Source organism: Herpailurus yagouaroundi, unplaced genomic scaffold, assembly GCF_014898765.1.
Source record: "Herpailurus yagouaroundi ecotype Mexico unplaced genomic scaffold, PumYag 184, whole genome shotgun sequence".
Lineage (NCBI taxonomy): Eukaryota > Metazoa > Chordata > Mammalia > Carnivora > Felidae > Herpailurus > Herpailurus yagouaroundi.
The window spans coordinates 17,392,953-17,414,106 of record NW_024412415.1 but is presented as its reverse complement, the minus strand read 5'-3'; the positions used below and the strand labels follow the sequence as shown (position 1 = coordinate 17,414,106).

General features: G+C 35.6%; 1 protein-coding gene across 4 annotated transcripts in view; it reads left to right on the top strand.

Annotated features, from left to right (window-relative positions):
- The window catches only part of DMXL2 (Dmx like 2), a 154,992-nt gene that overhangs the window by 16,207 nt on the left and 117,631 nt on the right, over window positions 1-21,154 (top strand). For all 4 annotated transcript variants that reach the window (XM_040492692.1, XM_040492690.1, XM_040492691.1 and 1 more), the window contains exons 2-5: window positions 14,136-14,261; window positions 17,347-17,418; window positions 19,666-19,744; window positions 20,532-20,667. In XM_040492692.1, the coding sequence (XP_040348626.1) occupies window positions 14,136-14,261; window positions 17,347-17,418; window positions 19,666-19,744; window positions 20,532-20,667 (413 nt within the window). The remainder of the gene's footprint in view (window positions 1-14,135; window positions 14,262-17,346; window positions 17,419-19,665; window positions 19,745-20,531; window positions 20,668-21,154) is intronic.

The window sequence follows — 21,154 nt, the reverse complement described above, 5'->3', positions numbered from 1 at the left end:
CTTTCTTTCTTTCTTTCTTTCTTTCTTTCTTTCTTTCTTTCTTTCTTTCTTTCTTTCTTTTGAGAGACAGAGCATGAGCAGGGAAGGGGCAGGGAGAGAGGGATACACAGAATCTAAAGCAGGCTCCAGGCTCTGAGCTGTCAGTACAGAGCCTGATACAGGGCTTGAACCCACAAAGGCGAGGTTATGACCTGAGCCGAAGTCGGACATTCAACTGACTGAGTCACCCAGGTGCCCCATAAAGCCAACTAATAAATAATGAAATGACAGAATTAGATAATTGCCATTTGGCAACCATCTTAGTAGTAACTTTAGGCAAGAAATGTCTGGTAGATACTAAAACTAGTGGGTAAAAGTTTGATAAGTCACAAGTTATTTACATAGCCTCAAAATATCTTTCTACAAGGTACTTATTAATTATAAAGGAAAAAATAATTTTATAGAGGAGAAACCTGGCAGACACCACCTTTATCAACTGATCAAAGTTAACTACCAGGAATGGGGTAAATTGACAATTGTGCCTCTTGAAAAAATGCAATGAGAAGAACACTGTGATGTTTCTGTGATAATCCTTCTCAGAATCTAATCATGAGGAAACATCAGACAAACTAACTTTTGAGACATTTTACAAAATCTTTTCTAGAAAGCTTTAAATTTACTTGACCCAGATCTGTCAAAGGAGTCACCATCCATGGTAGTTGTAGCCTTATGAAATGCATTTTTCTTTTTTTTTTAAATCAAAATATATTTATTACAGGAATAGAATATAGTGATTTATCACTATATATAATACCCAGTGGTCATCCGAATTGAAATGTATTTCTTAAATAATGGGACTTGAAAGTTGAAATTACTCCTTGACCCATGGGCTGCAGAATAGATGTTGTGGGAGAAGGCATGAAAATAACACCAATCTCATTGTACTTCTTTGTCACAGCTCCAGGATGACCAGGTGTGTTGACAGTGAGCAGTAATATTTTGAAAGGAATCTTTTTTTCTGAGCAGCAAGACTCAACAGTGAGCTTAAAATGTACAGTGAACCATGTTGTAAGCAGATGTGCTGTCATCCAAACTGTGTTGTTCCATTGGTAAAGCAGAGGCAAAGTATATTGAACATCATTTTTTGAGAAATATAATTTATTGTCAAATTGGCTTACATACAATACCCATAGATTGAGCATCATTTTTAAGGGCCCTAGGATTTTCAGAATAGTTGAGTATTGGCTTCAGTTTAAGTCACCAACTACATCAGCCCCTAACAAGAGAGTCAGCCTATCCTTTGAACCCTTGAAGCCGGGCATTGACTTCTCTTCTGTAGCTATGAAAGTCCTAGATGGCATCTTCTTCCAACATAAGGCTCTTTTATCTACTTTGAAAATTTGTTGCTTGGTGTAGCCATTTTCATTAATTATTTTAGCTAGATCTTATGGATGATTTGCTGCAACTTCTACATCATTACTTGCATGCTTTGCCTTTTATGTCATGGAGGTGGCTTCTTTCCTTAAACCTCATGACTCAACCTCTGCTAGCTTCAAACTTTTCTTCTGAAGCTTCTCAACCTTCATAGAATTAAAGTAGGGACCTTCCTTTCGATTGGGCTTTGGCTCAAGGGAAGGTTATTGCTGGTTTGATCTTCTGTCTAGACCACTAAAACTTTCTCTATGTCAGCAGTAAGGCTGTTTCACTTCCTTATCATTTCGTGTGTTCACTGGAGTAACGCTTGTAGTTTCCTTCAAGAACTCTTCCTTTGCATTCACAACTTGGCCAGCTGTTTGACACAAGAGGCCTAGATTTTGGACTATCTTAACTCTAGACATGCCTTTTTTTTTTTTTTTTTTTAACTTAGCTTAATCTTTTCTAGTTTTTTTTTTTTTTTAATTTTTTTTTCAACATTTATTTATTTTTGGGACAGAGAGAGACAGAGCATGAATGGGCGAGGGGCAGAGAGAGAGGGAGACACAGAATCGGAAACAGGCTCCAGGCTCTGAGCCATCAGCCCAGAGCCTGACGCGGGGCTCGAACTCACGGACCGCGAGATCGTGACCTGGCTGAAGTCGGACGCTTAACCGACTGCGCCACCCAGGCGCCCCGATCTTTTCTAGTTTTTGATTTTAAGTGAGAGACATGCAGGGCTGCCTGGGTGGCTCAGTCAGTTAAGCATCTGACTCTTGATTTTGGCTCAGGTTGTGATCTTACCATTCCTGAGATTGAGCCCTGCCTCAAGCTTTTGTGCTGACAGCATGGAGCCTGCTTGGATTCTCTCTCTCCCCACCTCTCTCTCTGCCTCTCCCCTGCTTGTGTGCATGTGCACCTGGCTGCATACTCACTCGCTCTGTCTGAATAAATAAATAAATAGGTTAAAAAAAAAAGAAGTGAGACACATGCAACTCTTTCATTTGAACACTTAGAGGTCATCATAGGGTTATTCATTGGCCTATTTTTAAATATTGTGTCTCAGGGAATAGGGAGGCTCAAGGAGTGGGGTGGAGGGAGTGGCTGGTCAGTGGAGCAGTCAGAACACATACAACGTTTAAGTGTGCCGTCTTCTATGGGTATGGTTTGTGGTACTCCCAAACAATTACAATAATAAAATTAAAGATCACTGATAAAAGGTCACCATACCAAATATAATCATAAAAAAGTTTGAAATATTGTGAGAATTGCCAAATGTGACACAGCTACAAGTGAGCAAATGCTCTTGGAAAAATGGCACTGATAGACTGCTTGATGCAGGGTTGCCACAAGCCTTCAATTTGTAAAAACACAGTATCTATGAAGTATAGTAAGCAAAGCATAAAAAAGGGAGGTATGCCTGACATATTCTAGGTCCCAAAGAATCACATATGACTGTTTTAGTAACTGTATCTCTTTTATACATCCTGTTTTGCTAGCTTTCCAGTCTGTCTTCCTCATTGCATTCTCTACTCTAATTCTATAATCTAATCATAGCCAATTCCACATTTTCTTTGAAGCCCTGTTCTATGCAGTCCCAATCTTTGTATCAGTATTGGTTTTAGCACAAGGGACAGATGAACTGAAGTAAAAGCTAGGTTTATTTCAGGATACACAAAGAACTTAGGAGGTGCAGTTGGGCTTCAGGGTGATTGGAACTAAAAAGCTGGTAGAATCAAGACTGCCTTCTCTTAGGGATTTTATGTACTTGTTTTTTTCATGAGTTTTTTGTTTTTAGATATCTGATCCATTTACTTTTTAAACCGGTGGTTTCAGTTTCAAATTGCTGACTTATCCCTGAACATGTATGACTTGTCTGCTTAGCCCTTCCTTCTAACTCTGGGTCTTATGGTTTGAATTCCTGAGTGGACTTTGCCTGGCTTAGCCCATCTCTTTCATCTGGCTGATAGCTACTGGTCATTAGTCTGGACCATCCTCACATCCTGTCAGCTGTGAGTAGGGGAAAGAGTTACAACACAAAGACCATTTAGCTGGGTTTCTATGTAAAATAGTGCACACTGGATTATTTAATCTTTTTATCAGGACTTTTTGAAGCAAATTTGTGCGCTCATAGAATTACAGCTTAAAAATTGAAAGGAGTCTCAGAAGTGATCTAGTCACAATCTTTCATTTGACTGATAAAGGAAATATTACAGAGAGATTGTTATAGTTAGTATTAATACCTCTGGATTCTCAGGAATATGGTCTTTCCATCATATTGATGGTATTATATCGGGAGTTTAATTATAATTTAATATTTTAATCAATTATTTGGGAAATGATTTTTGGAACACTGTCAGGACCATCTCCCTCAAAATATCAGTATTTAGGTTAACCGAATATCTGGAAATTTCCAGTAGTTGCAAAATTGGAAGTTGTCAAACATTACGTATTAATATTGGTACATATTAGATAATGTACTGTTAGGGTTCTTTGAAATGTAAAATTTATTAACAAATTAAGGAACAAAATATTGAGTCACTTATTGTCTGTATTTGTAATAATTAAATCTAAAAAATATTGTGTTTCTTTAGAAGTAACCATTTAAAAAAATAGTATTTTATTACATTATTCTTTGTGAGGCCAAATTGTTATATATCTCAAGCTTTAGAGAACAGATCTGAAGCTGAAAGGTGGGTAGGTTTTTATGCATGTTGGCCAGTCCATGAGACTTACTTTTACCAATACTGCTGTGATTTCCCTTAGAAATTTTTGGTAAGTAATACTTTGAGTGATTTATTCTCAGCACTGACATAAAATAGTTATTTAGAAGAGATGATTTTTGATTTATACTTCCACACTTATTTTTTAGTGAGAATGCATGCAAGCTGGAGATAGAGCAGTATTTGTAATATTTAATTAGGACAAATTAATTAATTATTGCATATTTCTCTTTTCAAGGTCTCCTTTGCTTATCAGATATGATTTAGCATCAGTAAATTTTAAAAAACCCATGTTTTGTTCTGTGTTCAGGGTTATAGAAATAAGTTTAGTTTGTACTATGGGTATCTGTGTTTCTCTTTAGCTTAGTATTTAGAAGTTTGTTGTAGCTCCATCTATTTTGTCAGTAAATTATCAAAATTGGTTGCTTTTTCACTAATACTAAAGATTGTTCTTTTTTTAATTTAAAGTTTTAATTTTAATTGAAGGAAGTTCTTTCAGATCTGTTGCTTGTTTGGGGTTGTTACGAAGAAATTAAAACAAAAATCATTTTGTCTCTTACTGTTTAATCACAAACACTGTAATATTTCCTTTTTTCCCACTTGTAGTATTTCTTGCGTTTTTATTTTTTTAGCCATAGATTTTTGTTTTTATATATTATTAAAAATTTGTTTTAATATTTATTTATTTTTGAGAGAGAGCGAGCGTGTGAGCAAGGGAGGGAGGGCAGAGAGAGGGAGACACAGAATCCGAAGCAGACTCCAGGCTCTGAGCTGTCTGCATAGAGCCTGATGCAGGCTAGAACTCACAAGCCATGAGAGAATGACCTGAGCCAAAGTCGGACGCTTAACCAACTGAGCCACCCAGGCACCCCTGTTTTTATATATTATTAAGTTTTGTCTTACGTTTCACTCAGTATACCACTTGCAGCTTAGCTTTTTCCTACTTTTATAAGTAGTCTGTTAATTTTGCATATCCTGATGTGAGCTCTGTTGTTTCTAAAAGTATCAAACCTTTGGTTACCACACATACAGTCATTATTATATTATTTCTGATATTGCTTCACTTGTCGTTGACTTGGGGTAATTTTTGTGGTCTTAGCTTTTTGCATACTATTTAGTTTCTTTCTCATTTATTTATTCTGTTCATTCAGCATTCTTGAGTGGACTTTAGGCTGTTAGAATGATTGAATCATATTAGTAAAGTCCGTTCTTAGTCATGTGGAGAGAAGAGCTGTTTGTTCAAATACTACCCTTTCCCCCTTTTCTAACTGTATGATGGACTTAACATCTGACTGGCAAGAAGCTTATCTATTTTGGGGGTGCTGATGGTAGGCAGTAGTTGATAAAGGTTAAGGGTTTGATTTTAGATGTAGAAACCTGTAGAAAGACATATGAGGCTGATTGAATGTATTGCTGATAAGTACTCTTATTTGTAGACTTAAATTTCATTTTGAGAACTCTATATTTTTATACATAAATTTATAAACTTTCCTGGTACTTCATAAATTGGGCCTTTAAACTAGTCCATGGCCTACTGTGATCTATATATATAACTTTTCAAATTGAAATTGTGTATTATATAAATACACTATTTCAATTAAAAAATAATGATTTGCCCTTTGCTTAGTCTATCTTTAGTTCAGGCATTAAAAAAAATCTTAGTAGCTATATAGACAAAGGATGGGTTTCCTTAATCTGTAAAGAGTCTTATAAGTCATTCAGAACAGACCCAGTTAAAAAATTGACCAATAACAGGAATAGTCAGTTTTCAGAGAAAGAAATATAAATGATTGATAAATATATGAAAAGATGCTCAACTTTCCTCCTAATAAAAATAGAAATTAAGACAACAGGGAGAAGCTAGGTTTTGTTGGATTGGATTATCAGGGTTAGTGAGGAAGTGGAGAAACAGGTACTTTTATACATATGGGAAATACAGTGTTTTTGGAGGGCATTTTGCAGTACTTACTGATTTTAATCACTCACCCAGTAAATTATGTCTTAGAATTTATCCTTTGGGTATACTTGTACACATATGTGTAATACCATAAATACATAGGTATTATACTGAAGCACGTTTTATGGTAGTGAAAGACTGGAAACAACCTAAAGTAATTATGGCAAAGCCACAAAATGGAAGATTATGCAACTATTAATAAGAATAAAATAATTCCTTCTGTGCTAAGAAAAGTTCTTCAAGACAAATTGTTAATTAAGTGGAAAAGAAGTTGCAGAATTGTGTATAGCATAATCTCTTTATATAAAAAATGTTTATACATATATATACACTAAACATTTCAGGAAGGGTTCATGGGTAACTGTCAGGTAATCACTCCTTAAGTGGTCAAGGGTAAGGTGAACTAATTTTTGTATTAAGTTTTTAATTTTTGGTTTATTTATTTTGAAAGAAAGAGGTAGAGAGTGTGTCCAATGCGGGAGAGGGAGAGAGAGAATCCCAAACAGACTCTGTGCTGTCAGCATGGGTGGAGCCTGATGTGGGGCTCTATCCTACAAACTCTAAGATCATGACCTGAACCAAAACCAAAAGTCAGACACTTAACCATCTGAGCCACCCAGGCTCCCCACCGATTTAGTTTTTAAATTAGCATGTGTTGCATTTTCTATAAAAAAGAAAATCTTGTTGCTGAAAACATTAAAATCAGACATTTAAAATGGTTTATTTAACTTACAGGTGGCTTTTATGGGTAAGTGATACATGAAAACTCTAGCTTAATAATGATCCTATTCAAAAAGGAAATCTGTTTGTTTTAGAGGTTAATTTTTTTAAAGTAGTCTCTGAGCCCAACATGGGGCTCAAATTCATGACCCCAAGATCAAGAGTTGCATGCTCCACTGACTGAACCAGCCAGGTGCCCCTAGAAGTTAATTTTTAATTCTGAGAAGCATAAGCAGTTAGCTATTTAATTATGTGACTAAAAGGAAGAGGGAAAGGATATTTTCTTGGGAAATTTTGGTTAATATGTGCTTTGTTTTCTTGATAAGATTTTTTCATAGGTCAAAGCTGGCCTTTTAAGACTTTGTCTATAGATAACCTGACCCAACCAAGTAATGATCAAAGTCAGACAACCCTGTCTTCTCGTTAGCTTTTTGTTTTAGAACAGCTGAAATGAAGAATTTAAATGAATTTATGTAATTAACAAACCAGTAAGAAGAACAAAAATTTGAGCAATAGAAAACAAAATGATGGTCATAAGTGAAGTGGATATAACAATGTAAAGAGACCTGAATTTGCCTCTCAGCCTTATATTTACCTTGCTACTTAAGAATTTGATTAAATCCTATGAACTTCCATTTCCTTATATTAAAGTGGGGTCAATAATAGCTAACTTCTAGGATTACTGCAGTCTTGAAAAAGAGACTAGGAATGTAGATTACATAGTATGTTACCCAGTAGGCTTTCAGTAAATGGTACCTCTTATAATTCTTGTAATTATTTTTTTTAGCTCTTAATAACAAGTACCCTCATTTGTAGGAGAGTGAACATACTTAACATGAGTCAAAATTCACTCTCAGGGAGAGGTGGGAATTTAACATAATACTCTTGGTAAGACCACAATACCTTGTTAAATTAGATAAACCTTTCAGCATGCTTAATACCTCTTAATTCGCCAGTGCTTTTCTTCTTTTAAATTTAGATACATGTCAACAGTTTTCAGCGACCTTAAACTTTGACCCTGTAACTACCAGGATGATAGAGCATCCAGTTATTCCATAGAAAATACCTGTGTAATTCATTTATTTGTATTTTATGTTCTCATAGGAGAAGACATGTTTGTGTAGGATTTAAAAAAAAATTTTTTTTAATGTTTGTTTATTTTTGAGAAAGACAGAGACAGAATGCGAGTGGGTTAGGGGCAGAGAGAGATGGAGACACAGAAGCAGAAGCAGGCTCCAGGCTCCGAGCTGTCAGCACAGAGCCTGACATGGGGCCTAAACCCACGAACTGTGAGATCATGACCTGAAGTCAGATGCTCAACTGAGCCACTCAGGTGCCCCTGTGTAGGATTTAAAAAAACAAACAAACAACTTTTTATTTCTTTATACTTTATCTAAGACTTAAAGGAAATCTGAAAAATTAGAACAGTATGGGATACAAGTATTTGTTTGCTTTTCTGAAAATAATGTGGTTAAGGCAATTATATATAAAACTGAAGTTAGGACAATGATTGTGTTGTGTATATTCAGATACACTTAATTGTTCACAGTGACATTAACCCTCTAGAGAAGGCAGCAATATCTTTATTATGATAATAATACATTAATTCAGAGTACCTAATGACTTCAGAAGATGATATTTAAATTTTTTTCATCAAGTGAAAATTTGATAAGGTAAAAGAAGAAGGTGACTTTGTTTTTCAGCCTCAACTAATTGGCAGTGCCTGTCTAATGAAATTTTGGATATCATGACTAAAAACAGAAAAGAATGTTGGTAATAACAAATATTCAAGTTTTAGCTTCCATAGAATTATTATGGGGTTATATGACACACCCTGCACTTTGTTAAGGAAGAGATTCTTTTTAAAAAAAATTTTAAAGTTTTATTTATTTGGAGAGAGGGAGTAAGCTACCAGCAGTGGGGGAGGGACAGAGAGAGAGGGAGAGTGAGAATCCCAAGCAGGGTCCATGCTGATAGCAGGGAGCCCACGAATTGTGAGATTGTGACCTGAGCTGAAATCAAGAGTCAGATGCCCAACTGACCAAGCCACCTGGGCTCTCCAGGAAGAGATTCTTTTAGACAAACTAATGGGATCTGTGGGTACAAGAAAACAAGCACATTCACATGACTTTAAATATAATTTCCAGGAGTTCAGAGACCTCCTGAGACCATCTATGACTTACATCCAGGTTGAAAACTCTTGGTTTTAGCACTCAAAGCACAGACTAGTTTTCTTTTTCCTAAAAGGATGGATTTGTTTTCCAATGATAAGGTTAAAGCAAGTGAAGATTAATATATTTGAAGCATATCTTTGATGTTAGGGCTTGTGCTACAGAATTCTCTCTTAATATGACATGATTGTCAGCTGGTTATTCTTTATCCTCATCAGGGCAGTTCAGTTCTTCCATAAAAGAAATCCTCCCACATGAATGGAGGGAAAGTGTGTTTTTCTAAGATGTTTTCTCTTTTCTTGGGATTTGTCTCTGTGTTGGGGCCAAATCATATCCTTGACTTTGAGACAAAACATTTTATAGGTTGGTACTGTTATAACTGGTGTATAGTGTGCTATGGCACAGCAGTGGCTCTGCCAAGAACCCGAGGGAAGAAGAACCTGGCTAAGCGATTCCGTTTGCTGCAGAAAAGGCTTACTGCCCCCTTTCCTGCTTTCCAGCACGATCCTGTGGCTTACCTCCCAATATGGAATAGTGTATGCGCCGCCAAGTCCATGATATTTCTTTTACCTAGTGAAAGAGCCCACTCCTTACTCCATGGGTTCATTTTAGTAATTGTGTGTAGTTCCAGTGAGTACCCTCTTTTCCTCCTGCACTGTAAATTCTTCCTCTTAAAGACCGAATTCTGAAAAAGAAGAATGGAAACAAAATTGCTTTTGCCCTAAAATTGAGAGAATGGGAATCTCTTAAGTAATTATAGGTTTTGTATAAACCTTATTAGCTGTTGGTTTTTACCAAGTACTTTGTGCTAGGGGCTGTGGTTGCTTGGGATTACTTGGGATTACAAGGATGAACATAGGCCTTCTATCACTAGGAAGACATCTTAATAGAGTAGAGGTGGGGTGAGGTAGTGGGAAAGAGCAGGAGCTTTATTATAAAGCAAATGAATCCTCACTCTGTGACCTTGGGCAAACTACTTACCTTTCTGGGCTTGGATTTCTCCATCTTTAAAAGGGGGCCTGTGAAGATACATTGTTCCTAAAGACTTAGCAGATGGCCTTATATCATAGTAAAGTATTCAGTAAATGATAGATTACTGAGGAGGGCTTTGGTAGATTCCCTTCTGGTAGGTCTTCTAAATCCATATACTGTTAGGCTGGAAAATCAAAATCTTTCTTTCCTTGTGTAGGTACTATTGTAAAGTTGGTCAGTTCTGTCTGAACTTCATGTTCTTTGACTAGGTTTTAAGGTGCTGAGACTTCTAGAGCCAGAAATTGGGAAGATTTGGATCATTTATTCACTATATGTATATGTATTGAGGGCTGCTAATGCAAAGTGCTGGGAGTATATGGTAAAACAGGACATCGTTGTTTGCTCTGATGGACATTCCATTGTAGTGGGAACCTGACAGATACTAAACACATGCTTATGTAAATCATTAAAATCTTGTGAGATTTCAGTTATAGAATGTATGTGATTCAGTATTGACTTATTTGGGGGCCCTTGTTTTTCCCTGCTTTAGACTCTTTAGCTAAAGAGTAAGAATATGCTTCCTCTGTACTTTGGCAAACTGTTAGTGTGTAGTAGTTTGGGGGGTTCTGCTCCCGCCATGATCATAGATATTATTATATAAAATCGTAGGTAATGCCTACTTGTGGGTTCCAGGAAGCCAGTACTAGACACAAGTTGCTCCCTTTTGATGTGAATTCTTAGTTTGATGAGGAATTTGAGATCATTTTAGACTTGTGGTGTCTAAACTTTTAGTAGCTACATAGTGTTCCAGTATATGGATAGTCAGTAATTTAGTTAACCTCCTTTACTGATGGACAGTATGATTATCTTCAGTTTTTGCTGTTACAAATAGTAAGGCAGTGACTATCCTTCTACATATATTTTGGCAAACTTTTTAAAGTATGCTTGTAGGGTAAATTAAAGAGTTGATTGATCAAAAAGTATATTTAAAATTTTGGTAGATATTGTCAAATTCTTTTATCCATGAAGATTTTGATTTAGTAAGTCTGGGGTGGGACCAAACAATCTGTGTGTTTAATAGGTTCCTTAGGTAATTTTGATTTTGATGCAGCCAAGTTTGACAACATATATTGCAGGATCAGAAGGATGTCAAGGTTCCCTACAGCTAAGGAGTATAGTCCATGTACTCTGGAAAAGATCAGGCATTTTGAATATCTAGGGAAGAGTAAACATCCTTTTTGGTGATTGATCAGTAAAAGGCTATCTGTCTCTAGTAGCAGTTGCTAGAAATGGCCCATCTTTAGAGAAGCAGGGATACAAATATTTATCTGGAATACTTTAAGTATCATTGACATATAATGTAGGAGAAAATAGCCTAAAAATTGTAAGGACTTGAGTTGGAACATCTTCCCCTTATTAACCATATAATCTTGGGCAAATTGATGAATTTTAATCTTTATACAAGGATAACGATATCTTCCTTTCAGGTTTGTTGCAAAGATTAAATGGGGAGTAACATAACATTTATTGAGTACCTTTTGTCTTCTGATATCTTGTGGGTATCTCTGTCATGGCAGTTTGTCATTTAGTTGTGACTGGTGATTCACTTGGTTATCTTCCCGTTAGACTTCCCACGTCTTGTGGTTGTATATTCCCAGTCCCTAGCACAGGCTTGGGACTTCATGCATTGTTTTTTTTTTGTTGTTGTTTGTTTGTTTGTTTTTTCTTCTTGAATATGTGCTAAGCATTCTTCAAATAGATTTTCTACTTTAATTTTCACAGTTGTCTCAAGAGGTAACTGTTACTTCTAACTTAAGATCACTTAGAATGGCCGAGCCCAAATTGAAAACCCTGCATATATGATTTCAAACTAAAGTTTATGCTCTTTTCTTTTTTTTTCAGCTTCTAGTAACCACTTTACTTTATTTTTAAATACAAATAATTTTTTAAAAATATAATTTATTTTCAAATTGGTTTCCATACAACACCCGGTGCTCATCCCAACAAGTGCCCTGACCATGCCCATCACCCACTTTCCCCTCTCCCCCTACCAGCCCTTAGTTTGTTCTCAGTCCTTAAGAATCTCTTATGGTTTGCCTCTCTCCCTCTGTAACTTTTTTCCCCCCCTTCCCTTTCCCCATGGTCTTCTGTTAAGTTTCTCAAGATCCACATATGAGTGAAAACATATGGTGTCTTTCTCTGCCTGACTTATTTCACTTAGCATAATACCCTCCAGTTCCATCCACATTGTTGCAGATGGCTAGATTTCATTCTTTCTCATTGCCAAGTAGTATTCCATTGTATACATAAACCACATCTTTATCCATTCATCAGTTGATGCTCTTTTCATCAATTCACTTTGTTGAGATAATACTATAAAGCACTTTGGAAAATTTGAAATATTGTTCAAAGGTAGGATTATTTTTGTAATTTTAATAAAATTTTTTCTTTTGAGGTATAATTGACATATAACATTATATTAGTTTCAGGTGTACAGCATGATTCACTATCTGTATGCATTGTGAAATGATCACCACAGTAAGTCTAGTCAACATCCATCACCATTCATAGTTATAAATTTTTTTCTTTTTTTGTAAGGATTAATAACGTAATTTTAAAGATTATTAGAGTGATACAAACATTGCTTTCTCCTGTGCTCAATATTCCCTTTCAGTTTTGCTTTCTTGAGTGCTTGGTGTAGTAAATCTGCCTTGTCTATAAGAATATAAGTAGTTACTTCCTCCCAGAAGTGATTTTTTTCCATATTTCCCCTGCCAATAATTCTTTTTTTTTTTTTTTTTTTTTGGTGAACTTTTTGGTATTTATTAATACATGAGTTGAAGATGGTTTATAGTAGTTGCAGCAGGATTTTGGCAGTGTTGGGAGTTTTAGTAACCAGTAGAAGTAGTATTTGTCTTCCTATCTGGTCTTTATCTTCATTTTCTCTTTCATTAGCAGCCATGTGTGGATCTCATCAGGACACAGGTCATGGAGTTCGATGTCATCACATTCAGTCCTGGCTGTTGGATATCTATGTTTTGTTTGTTTGTTTGTTTGTTTATTTATTTATTTATTTATTTATTGGATATCTATGTTTTATAGGACAGGACTATATTGCTTAAAGGTGTAGAAATCGTGGGATAAAATACCACCTCGTAAATCATTTTTTTGGTGTATATACACACATGTGTATATAAGGGGATTTTTCACTTCAGAATTAGATTGTTAGGTTGTTTTGAATATTTACTCACAAGTTGAGTTTGGGAGAAAAAGGAAAAGTGTCCTCACGCTCTGCCTCTGCCCCTTATGTCTTCATAAAATTCACAAAGTTGCAAAACAGGAATAGCATACATCAAGAAGTGTGGCAATAGGAAGAAACATTTGGTTTTACTCGTTATAGTTTTGTTGAACAAGGAATTTTCCAGGAACTTAATTTTGTGTTCTATTTTATTTTGCAGGCTATATAGTTATACTTGTCAACATTTTATATAAATCAGTTTATTTTTAAATTAAATTAATTAATTTGTGTGTCTGTGTGTGTGTGTGTGTGTGTGTGTGTGTGTGAAGCCACTTTGGACTGGTTTCCTCTCTCCCTCACACCTTGTAAGGTTGAAGGGGGGGAGAGAGGCAGACAGCATCATGGATTCACTCTTAGGCAGTTGATGAGTTTAAGTTTAGTCTTTGCCTTAGCGCATGTAATTCTGCCTTGGGGGCTCATGTCTATTTAACTAGCTCTTTAAGCCATGTGGATTTGTGTTGGAAAATTCATCTGATTTCTTTCTTGATCTTTGTCAAGCCTGGTTTGAACCCTGGGAACACAGTTGCAGCCTTTGATGCCTTATTATTTTCAGATGGAGGTTTTATTCTTTAGGGTTCACTAAGATGAGCTTTGGAGAGAAGCTCTGAACAGGAAGATTTATGACCTGCAGGGACTTAGGCTGTAGGGTTGAAGAACTAGAAAAATCCTTTCTTTGTTAGTACTAGTTGTTGAATGACAATTCATGGGGTGTCATCATCCTGTTTTATTATGTGGCATTTATTTATGATGTGACTTTTAATGTCTTATTTGGAAATTGATAACTAAATATTCTCACATGAACTATCTTTGTAAAAATGTGTCAGAGTCTATGGTGGCAACAAAATCTAAGGTATAATTCATAAGTTACATATCTTATATACTGTAAAACTTTTCTCTTTTAGGCGTATGGATCAGGCTGTGATATTGTTATTTTGGCAAGTGACTTTGAATGTGTGCAGATCATTCCTGGTGCTAAGCATGGAAACATCCAAGTCAGCTGTGTGGAGTGTTCTAACCAACATGGAAGAGTAAGGGATTTAATTACCTTATTAAATGCCATCTTTTAATGCATTCTTATCCTTTTATACAAGGCTTGTTTACAATTTCTTATTAATACACCTTGCTTAGATGGTTGTTGACAGGAGTGGATAAAGTGATAGGATGTATACAAATGGTAAGGGGCCATTAAGCTGATAATGAGATGATTATTCTGCAGGTGTACACTGTCTTGAAAGTTCTGTAGGCCTTACAGTCCTGTGCATACTGATGTTCTGCTAGTTGATAATTCTAGCAACTGTTAAGCCAGTAGTAGGGAAGTAAGTAAACTTTTCTCTTGTCTGCATAGCATCCCTTATCTTGCCCAAATCACAGCAACATTAAATTTTTATAAAGAAATCTGGCTAGTTGTTAGTGTCTAATATAATATTTGTCATGTAACAGCAGCTTTGTAGAGCTTCTGTTAATTTAATGAAAGTTTATTCATTAATTGAAGAATCTTAAGGTTCATTCATTCAGACTCTAAAACAGAGGGTTTATTTTAAAGTAGTTTGCATCTCACATATACCTCTCCCCCAAAATACACATCAAACATGATATACATCAAATTTTGGTTGTATGTGAAGTAAATGTAGCATATTCAGTCTATATTCTAACAGCTCAGTAAGGCCAGTGTTGCGTAGAAGAGTTCAGTATCTCCACAGTATAAAAACGAGACTTTTCCTGTAATAATTATGATGATTTAAATAGTCTTAGTGTTCTAGCAATTGTTTTTTACTGAGAAATAACACATTTTAACAAGGATATGTTAAATCAGAATTTTCATGGTGATAAATAGTAATGATGCAAATTTATGCCAAGTAACAAATTATTATTACATTATTTCTAGCGTCCCACCTTGCTGCTTGTATCAAGCTTTAGTATTTGTGTAAATGTGGCACAATATGGCAATCCAGTGATGTAATTGACCTAGTATTGAAACACTGAATTTCCTGGTGTTTTTTGACACTTGTTTCCTGCTTTTCTGATTTTTATCCTGTTTTTTTCCCCCACTAAGCGTTGCTTACTCTTAGAAAACACTGAGAGTGCCAGATTTCTTTCATTAATTTTTCATTGTTCATTTCCTTAAACCAAGTAGGGTATCTTTAAACCTGCTTGGAGTTGTATGATAGTTCTCCCAGATGAATTTTAGTAAATTATTTATGGGCTGGTAATGATCACAATAAATTATCTGGGAGCAAAGTTTCCTTTCATATATAGGACCTTAGTGTTCATAACCCTGTTTCCACTTTTCCTTACCTGGTTGAAGATAAAGAAGGCAAAAATGACACCTTCGATTTATTGTTTTTTTATTGCCATCTTCTTTTATTTCCTTTATTGCCAGACCTTTTGGTGATAGCTTTGTCATTTATGACTATGTTAGCCAATTATAATCATTCATTCATCAGCTGACAAGTTGAATGTGATCATTCCTAACAGTTTTTGCCTTGGTGTTTACCTCGGGTGGGCATTTGAAGTAGCTTCCTCCCTACCATTGTAGATTAAGAGCTTTTTCGTGGAAAGAGTGTTAGATATTAAGTGACAGTTAAAATCACTTTTTGGTGTGAGAGAGCCCTGAGATGACAGTAGACATTTTTTGACTGGCCTTTAAAAAATATATATACCTAATTTAGTGTTCTAGGTGTCAGCAAGAATGGTTTTTGGTCTGTTCCCTGTAGTTGATTCCCTCTTGCCAAGAGGAGGGTGAACTGGGAATTGGCTCTCAAGGAATTATTCGAAAAACGAACAAATCAGGAGACTATAGATGCTAGAGAGGATGTGGAGAAATGGGAACCCTCTTGCACTGTTGGTGGGAATGCAAACTGGTGCAGCCGCTCTGGAAAACAGTGTGGAGGTTCCTCAAAAAATTAAAACTAGATCTACCCTATGACCCAGCAATAGCACTGCTAGGAATTTACCCAAGGGATACAAGAGTGCTGATGCATAGGGGCACTTGTACCCCCAATGTTTATAGCAGCACTCTCAACAATAGCCAAATTATGGAAAGAGCCTAAATGTCCATCAACTGATGAATGAATAAAGAAATTGTGGTTTATATACACAATGGAATACTATGTGGCAATGAGAAAAATGAAATATGGCCTTTTGTAGCAACATGGATGGAACCGGAGAGTGTTATGCTAAGTGAAGTAAGTCTTAGAGAGAAAGACAGATACCATGTTTTCACTCTTAGGTGGATCCTGAGAAACTTAACAGAAGACCATGGGGGAGGGGAAGAAAAAAAAAAAGAGGTTAGAGAGGGAGGGAGCCAAAGCATAAGAGACTCTTAAAAACTGAGAACAAACTGAGGGTTGATGGGGGGAGAGGGAGGGGAGGGTGGGTGATGGGTATTGAGGAGAGCACCTTTTGGGATGAGCACTGGGTGTTGTATGGAAACCAATTTGACAATAAATTTCATATTAAAAAAAAATCATCTCTACCAGGCTCTGGTAGCTTCCAGGAACAGAGGATTTATGTCCCTTTTTATCAGGTATGTGACCTGGAACCCAGATCTCTATCTTAAGTCCGATGGAGATGTCTACATCAGCTCTTTCTCTTCCACTTACAGTGGAGTCTCTGATCTCTCCTTAGTCCATTTTCTCTATTCCTTTTTCTAGATGATTTTCCCCATTGATTTTTTTTTGTTTCATAGTATAATTAATGTCATTTTATTTGATGTCTCTTGAATACCCGTTTAATACTCTTTGATATCTTTTTCTGCTTCTCATGGTTTTTATATTATTTTTCACTGGGTTATAAAATTTCTGGCAAATGTGCCATTGAAATGCTATCTTTGTTAATAAAGTTATTCCTATGTTAAAAAAATTCTTACAGAAAAGGATGATTTCTTTGAATACTTCAACCTTGTATTTGATGTGTAAAGTAAAGCCTGATGAATTTTTGACGAGAAGGGATTCTGAAATCCAGTTCTTTTCCAGTTATATTTATGGGATGGAATAAATCATGAATACTGTATTGGGATTGTATTATATGTAATTAGCTTATACATTATTGTGAAAAGGATGTTGTCTTTATTTTCTTTTCCTAAATGTTAATGCTTTGTTCATTTCTTTTTAGATTGCAGCTTCGTATGGTAATGCTGTTTGTATTTTTGAGCCCTTGGGCATAAATTCTCATAAGAGAAATTGTGTAAGTATTCAGTGGTAGTAGAAGTTTTTTAGAGTTAAGTTTAGAATCCAGTTGATAGCAGTAAAGAGTGCCTTACAAGAGATAGTGCTGAATGTGGTCTGGAATACCCATCTGAAGTTGGTCTGGTGCTTTTGATGGTAAGATCTTCTACATTCACTAGAGATATACCCCTAGACCTTTTAGAAACCCAGTTTTCTATAATATTGCTAATTGATATTTACCTTGTTAATTGTAATCTACCTTAGTTGAACTACTATTTTTTCTTGTCTAGATTGCTGGAGTAGTTTCTGATATGTTTTATATCCTTCTCTTCTCTTTTCTCAACACAGCAGGTCATGACACACTTCTCCACCTAAAACTCCCTATTTCTCTCAGACACAAAGCCAAAAAGCCTTACAATAGACTCTATAGTCTTTTTTCCCTCTAGTACTCACTTAACACCTCTCAGAGCTTGACTCCTACTATTTTTGTCCTCTAATGTTACTCCATCCACACTGGCATTTTTATTCTTTGAACAGTTACTTTCCCATCTTAGGTCTTTGCATTGTTTTTTCTCTTGTCTGGAATGTTTTTCTTTCTCTGGGTAACTCCAAGGTCAGCTCCTTCAGATCCTGTAAGTATTTTCTCAATAATACCTTCCCAATGGGGATCCGCCCATTTTTGAAATAGCCCATTTTAAAACAAAACCACTTTTATTTTAACCCCTCATCCTTCTATTTTAAACTTTTTTCCCACAGCATTTATCTTGTTTGTTATTTACTGTTTAGAGTGTAAGCTCCATGAGGGTATGGAGCTTTGTTTCTTTTGTTCACTGGTGCATCTGAAGTACTTAGAACAAGACCTGGAACACAATAGGTGCTTCTAAATACTTGTTGAGTGAAGGAGTTAGGAGCTTAGGTAAACTCACTAATCAGCTGAATGGTCTAGCATATCACATTGAGAACCAACCATTCAAATTCATTCTAGGTGCTATATTTTATTTTACTTAAAATTCACAGGGGCGTCTGGGTGGCTCGGTCAGTTAAGCATCTGACTCTTGATTTCGGCTCAGGTCATGATCTCATGGGTTTGTGAGTTTGAGCCTTGCATCCAAATCTGCATTGATGGTGTGGAGTCTGCTCGAGATTCTCTCTCTCCCTCTCTTCCCCTCTCCCCCCACCAATAAATAAATATACTTAAATATAAATAAATATATATGTATATATTTATAAATATATATAATTATTTTTAGATAATGAAATTCAGGTTTTGCAGTTATTTTAAAATTCTGGCTCTGGATGGTCATGATACCTTGAATGAAGTATTTGTTAAGTATTTAAAAAGTATGATACAGAGAGAGGGAATTTCTGTTTATTAAATTATTACTACTTGCCAAGCAGTTGATGTATAATTTGCCTAAGGTGACGTGGCTTTACATGCACTATACTTTACAAAAGGACATTTTGTATTTATGTACTACAAAGAAATATCTCAACTTTTTTTCACTTACTGTATTTCATGGCATAGGCCTTTGACTTTTACACTTTAAATCTTTCTATCTTGTAGAATGAAAATAGAAAAAAGACTGGAAATTAGTCAAATAAATATAATACACATAATATAGATTTGTGGATTGTATATATTGTGTGGTTCAAATTTGTTGACTTTGGGAGATACATCTAGTTTTATTTTAGACGTTGAGTCCATAAGATTATGATAATTTTCACTTCTTTCTAATGTGCATTTGTTTTCACAAACATGTATTGAGTGTCTGCATATGTTCCAGCCATTACAGCACTCAAGACACAAAGCTTATTATGGCATAATTCCTGCCTTGAAGAGCTGGACTTTACTAGGAGATTCAGACACATGCATGTGGCCACTGTTAAAATGGGATGTAAAGGGTACCATGGCTGCTGCCGGGATGTCAGCAGAGGTGGTGATTTAGCTGGATATAGATGTAAGCATGGGAGCTTGCAGGTGGAGAAGAGAGAAAAAGCATGTCCTACATCTGAGAATGTGTTTATAGACATGGAAGGAAGCCTGAGAGAACATGCTTTGGGCATGGCAAGCAGCTTGATGTGGTAGAGTAAATAATAACTAACTATTGTAAGTTATTTTAGGAGCAATATTTTCAAAATAATAGTGAAATATTTACATCTTTGTTTTAGATCATAAAGTCTTAAGGTGAATAAAATGATAAAATAGTAATATTTGTGGATATTACTTTAAAAACATATGTTTCTTTTTTCTTTCTATATGTTTCAGCAACTCAAGTGTCAGTGGCTTAAAACGGGGCAGTTTTTTTTGAGTTCTGTGACATACAATTTAGCATGGGACCCTCAAGGTATTTAGTGATTATATTTAGAAATTATAAAGAGTAAATGTTCATTTAGAAATGTCTGATTACAATGTAATATAGTTTCTCATAATAAAATGGTCAGTGTAGAATATTTTCTTTTTGTTAATGAGTGTATTTTTTTTTTCTTCCTGGTATACACTGCTTTGTACAGTGCTTAATTTACTTTGAGTTCTGTGCTTTTATTCCCTGCCTTTGAGTGTTTTATTCTAGGAAACAGTGATGATTTGTTTCCTTAGTTAACACTTACACTGTGTTTAATAAGAAATAAACTCAGAAATAAAACAGGGCCAAAAAAACCCCCTATCTCATTTTTTTTGTGTGTTTTAGGAAATTTTGTCTTTAAATTTGAAAGATTAGAAACCCCTAATGATAATGGCCATTGCCCCTCTTTACATTCATGATTAATAAGGTTAATTTTGTAGAAAAACAAATTTCATTAATCTTTAGTTCTGTTTTATATCCTGAGAACATTCTATGTTTACATATCAGAGTGTTTTGCGTTTGTTTTGTTATTGTAGTTTTGCTTTTTTTGTTTTGTTTTGTTTTTAAGATTTACCTGATACACAGTAGCTCTTTGCCAGTAAGCTTTTCTTTTTTGTTGTCAAGTTTCACCCGAGACTTACCCTTTCTTGTGTAGTGGATTCTTAGAACTTTGAAATGGATATGTCTTGGTTTTCACAGAATAGTTTATAAACCTAAATATAAGGCCACATGTGCAATTCTTTCTCCAGATAAGCCATGCGTATTCATTAGAACTTTCTTTAATTTTCAGATAACAGATTGTTGACAGCAACCGATTCTATTCAGTTGTGGGCTCCTCCAGGAGGTGACATTCTGGAAGAGGAGGAAGAAGTTGATAATAAAATTCCTCCAGTTTTAAATGATTGGAAGTGCATCTGGCAGTGCAAGTTAGTGTCTAACTCTGTTGTTCTCATTAATTAAAAAAAACAGTCATCCTAAAATATGTTCCCTTGCACAGTGATCTCTGTTTTTTGATAGTACCATTACATTTAGAAGCCTAGAAAGTGGACTTCTTCTAACCCAAACCCATATTAACCTTTAGTCTGTGTTACAGTTGATTGGTTAAAAAAAGGACAAAAATATTTTTCAAGTTACAACATCAGAACTTGGGAACTACTCCTTAATGGATGAGATGTAGATAGGGATGGGGAAGAGGAAGATGTGATACAAGTTGCCAGCTACTCTTAAGTGGAAGAATGGCTATACCACTGACAGTATGGATTATGTGCAGGGACCCACTTAGCCAGGGGAGATGGGTGAGCCCAGTTTTTAACTTGTTATATTTTGGACATTCATGGGGCAGGTAGGTGGAGATGTCTTGTATGCATGTTGATTGCATTCTTCTTTGGGTCTCCAAAGTCAACTTTGGATTGG